The sequence below is a fragment of the Triticum dicoccoides genome, chromosome 1A (genome assembly GCF_002162155.2).
Source record: "Triticum dicoccoides isolate Atlit2015 ecotype Zavitan chromosome 1A, WEW_v2.0, whole genome shotgun sequence".
Classification (NCBI taxonomy): Eukaryota; Viridiplantae; Streptophyta; class Magnoliopsida; order Poales; family Poaceae; genus Triticum; species Triticum dicoccoides.
In genome coordinates, this window is record NC_041380.1 from 164,177,770 (window position 1) to 164,181,629 (window position 3,860).

The window sequence follows — 3,860 nt, forward strand, 5'->3', positions numbered from 1 at the left end:
GGAGTATGAGAAGGTAGCCCGGCGTGGCATCTCCGACGAGGACGCCCTGCGGTGGGCGCGGGACGACTACCTCCGCGACGAGATGGTCCGGCAGCGCCGGGCCCTGGAGGAGATCGCCGCCCGCAAGCGTGGGCGCGAGGACGAGCACGGCGTCGTGGTCCTCGACAGCGACGACGACGACGACGCCCCCGGACCGTCCAACCCGCCGCGCCAACCGGGGAAGGGATGCAGCAGGGACGGCGGAGGCGTCGGCGGGGGCGACGACGACGACGACGACGGCGGCGGTGACTACACGCGGTTCTACCGCCTCCTCGGCATGTAGAACCGCGTGGGTGGGCGGCGAGGCGGGCGGCGAGGGAGACGGCGGGGGTAGCCCGCGGTAGTTTTCCCTTTTTGTAAAATATGTTTAAATTTGAACGAATTCGAACGTGTTTGCGTTGTGTTTGCGCCAAATTTAATCATTTTAAAAACCCGTGGGGGGGCGCGACTGGGGGGCATCACGCCCCCAGTGCGCGGTTTAGCGCCAGTGCGCCCTCAGGGGGCGATTTTTTGCCCTTCTTGGGGGGCCAACGGCTGGAGATGCCCTAAACATCAATGTGTGTGCAACTAGACTACATTACAAGCCAACTAAATATCAACGTGTGTGCAATTAGTCTTACTGCCAACTAAACATCAATGTGTGTGCAACTAGACTACATTAAAAGTCAACTAAACATCAATTTATGTGCAAATAGACTATATCGCGGCGAGGTCGAATCATCTTGATCTGCATCGTACGGGCGGTCGCTGCACCCCAACATCTCCAACGAGTTCGCCGGAGCGCCCCTCGTTCACATGCTTTCTTCTGCCCATGAAAACCATGCACTTCATCCATGAGAATCTACACAGCTCGTAGCAGCAGCTGCATACACAAAACAGTGATGGGATCTCGATCAAATCTTCTATCAATCAAGAAGATGGTGCATGCTTGGGCCAGTGACATGCCGCCTGTTGCTGCAGCCGGCTAGGCTGGGCGTCCTACCGGTGGAGGAGCTAGCGGCGGGAAGGTCCTCACAAGCATCGCGCACATGGCGTCTTTGGGGTAGCCGAGGCGGGGGAGCAGATGGCAGAAAGCTGTGACATGGCCGTGGCCGTCGTCCTGCACCTGCAAGAAAGAAGGTAGAGTGGAGCTGGTGGAGAGAGAAGGGAGGGATACGGTGGCCGGAGAGCAGTGCCTTGGGGAAGGAGCGGCGGAGGGAGCGGAAGAGCTCGGAGGGCGGGGTGGAGGAGGGGGAGGAGGCGAGCACGTAGTCGACGACGGCACCTACAGCCTCGGGCGAGACGGCGCGGATGAAGCTCTCGAGGGCGGCGAGCGCTATGGTTGGACGGGACGAAGGGATAGAAACAGTTGTGGTCATCGAGCGGCGTCGGCTCGAGAAACCGCCCCGACCAGGTACCACCTGACCAACGCGCGAGATGATAGGAGTGAGATCGTGCGCCAGGAGCCGGCCGCTCGACTCCTCCGAATAGTGCGCGCGCACTTTTTAGAATTTAGGATTATTTTTTGCCTCGGAACCTCAAAATTTTGAAGATAGCCCTGTCCGCCGTTTATTGTCCTAGCTGGCGATGACATGTAAATGCCTTTTGGGGGGTCATGTGTCACATGACCGAAGATATTTTTGCCTACACATGCCGACTGGGTGGTCGTCACCGTCGTTCTAATAAACAACGCTCTAGTCCATAGACCAGGCGCACGCTCCATCGAAGCTTGTTGGCGTTCCCTGCCCTCGGGGTCTGCGCATGGATAACTCGTGGGTGGGCCCGCCGCTCCCCTCACCCCGCAGATTTTTGTACCCGCCCGTGCAAGGAACCCACCAAACCGATTAGCCCAACCCAGCCATTCCCCAAGCAGCAGAGGCGGAGAAAAAGACAGCCGGCGGCAGAGGAGGGGAGGCCAGGCCAACCACCGGTCGGAGCGGCGGCGGCGGCGGTGGGTATCTGAGTTACTGGCATGGTGGGCCTCGTAGGTGGCGGCGCGCGGGCCTGGAGGCTCAGCGACGAGGCGGCTAACGGCGCAGGTGGAGGAGGGGCGGCGACGGAGGCGGACTACATGCGGCGGCTGCACGGCCACGCGCCCGGCGAGAACCAGTGCACCTCCGCACTCGTCAAGCACATCAAGGCCCCCGTGCACCTCGTGAGACCCCCATCCTTTCCCTCCCCGCCCCTGCTCCTCCTTTGCTGTACCTTTCACTGTTGCGTGGTTAATGGATTCTGATGCCGTGCTTGCCTCGGTTGGTGGGTATTTCCTGGATCTGGGATTCTCGTTTTGCTGCGCTTGCTTTGGCGATCTTGTTCGGCTATTGGCTTGTTGACGTGTTTGTGATAGAATTCAATGGCCCAAATCTCCCGGGCAGATGGATAGCTATTTCATCGCGCCGACTGTTTGATTCATGTACCACTGTGTTTGCAGGTTTGGTCGCTCGTGCGGAGCTTCGACCAGCCGCAGCGGTACAAGCCGTTCGTCAGCCGCTGCGTGGTGCGCGGTGGCGACCTCGAGATCGGCAGCGTGCGGGAGGTCAACGTCAAGACCGGTCTGCCGGCCACAACTAGCACCGAGAGGCTCGAGCAGCTGGATGACGACGAGCATATCCTCAGTGTCAAGTTTGTTGGAGGCGATCACCGGCTCAGGGTTCGTGCTTTCTAGTCATTTACTGCTCTACTTCTTACTAGTGCCTAAATGCTCCATTATAATAATTGCTAGATCCTGCAAAATAATAGCTAGATGCTCCATTACAAGTCTGATGCTAACATAGTCATAGATAATATAAAATTGAATGCAATAACTTTGTCTGCCATATTAGAATGAACCAGCCCCCTTGCAGAATTATTATGCAGGGGTAAAGGCTGTCTAGAAATTCCCTTCCCCAGACCCCACCTTGTGTGGGTGCTTTGAGCATGGGTACACCCTTCATTAGAACTAATAATGGTCTCATTGAGAGTGTTGGGATTTCCACAACGATCACAAACCCCTCAGATAGAATCTGAGAATAAAACTCAGAATGGCCACCCCTCAATTCAAGAGAAGAGTACCGATTGGATCAAGAAGAAAACCCCTATTATATGAGGGGTCTTGGAAACTGTTGTGACGCTTTCGTGACGAAGGTCACCGGGGCAACTTGTGACAAATGATAGCATTTTACTCACTTTGTGTACATTTGTAATTACTAATTGGAAAGGAAGCATTTAGCTTTTGAAGAGATCACAAGTGCTTGTCCTGCAGTTTTACAAAATCAGGTGTTTGACCACTAAGGAAGGAACACGGTCATAATAGTTTGCAGTGTGATTTTCTTGCGTTGTCTACCTTCTCTAGAAGGAACATGATGTGCATGTGGTTTTACTGTATCTTGAACCTTGCAAGAAGTTGAAAAGTTAAATTTTTGTTGATGGACATGCCTGCACCGATGATCTTTAAGCTTCTGTTTGATCCATACTGATCTGATGTGTTTCCACTTCTTCAGAACTACTCATCCATCATAACAGTCCACCCACAGAGTATTGATGGGCGGCCAGGGACACTTGTGATCGAGTCCTTCGTGGTTGATGTGCCCGACGGCAACACAAAGGATGAGACTTGCTACTTCGTTGAGGCCGTGATCAAGTGCAACCTCACATCTCTCGCTGAGGTATCGGAGCGGCTAGCAGTTCAGTCACCTACATCGCCGCTTGAACAATAGCATCCTCACGGGCACGGACTTGTGAATCGGCATGAATAAGAAAGAAGCTTCAAAGGCTAGCAGGAAATTTCTATCTTTTACAGACCGGTAGATTCTCCATTTTCTTCCATACATACATACATACATACATACATACATATATATATA

At 54.3% G+C, this 3,860-nt stretch overlaps 1 protein-coding gene across 1 annotated transcript; it reads left to right on the top strand.

The window, feature by feature from the left end:
* Positions 1–1,834: 1,834 nt before the first annotated feature.
* Positions 1,835–3,795, top strand: LOC119368673 (abscisic acid receptor PYL5). The gene is made up of 3 exons (XM_037633867.1): positions 1,835–2,173; positions 2,450–2,668; positions 3,498–3,795. The coding sequence occupies exons 1-3, from the start codon at positions 1,991–1,993 to the stop codon at positions 3,711–3,713; spliced, it is 618 nt and encodes a 205-aa protein (XP_037489764.1). The 5' UTR covers positions 1,835–1,990; the 3' UTR covers positions 3,714–3,795.
* Positions 3,796–3,860: the final 65 nt, after the last annotated feature.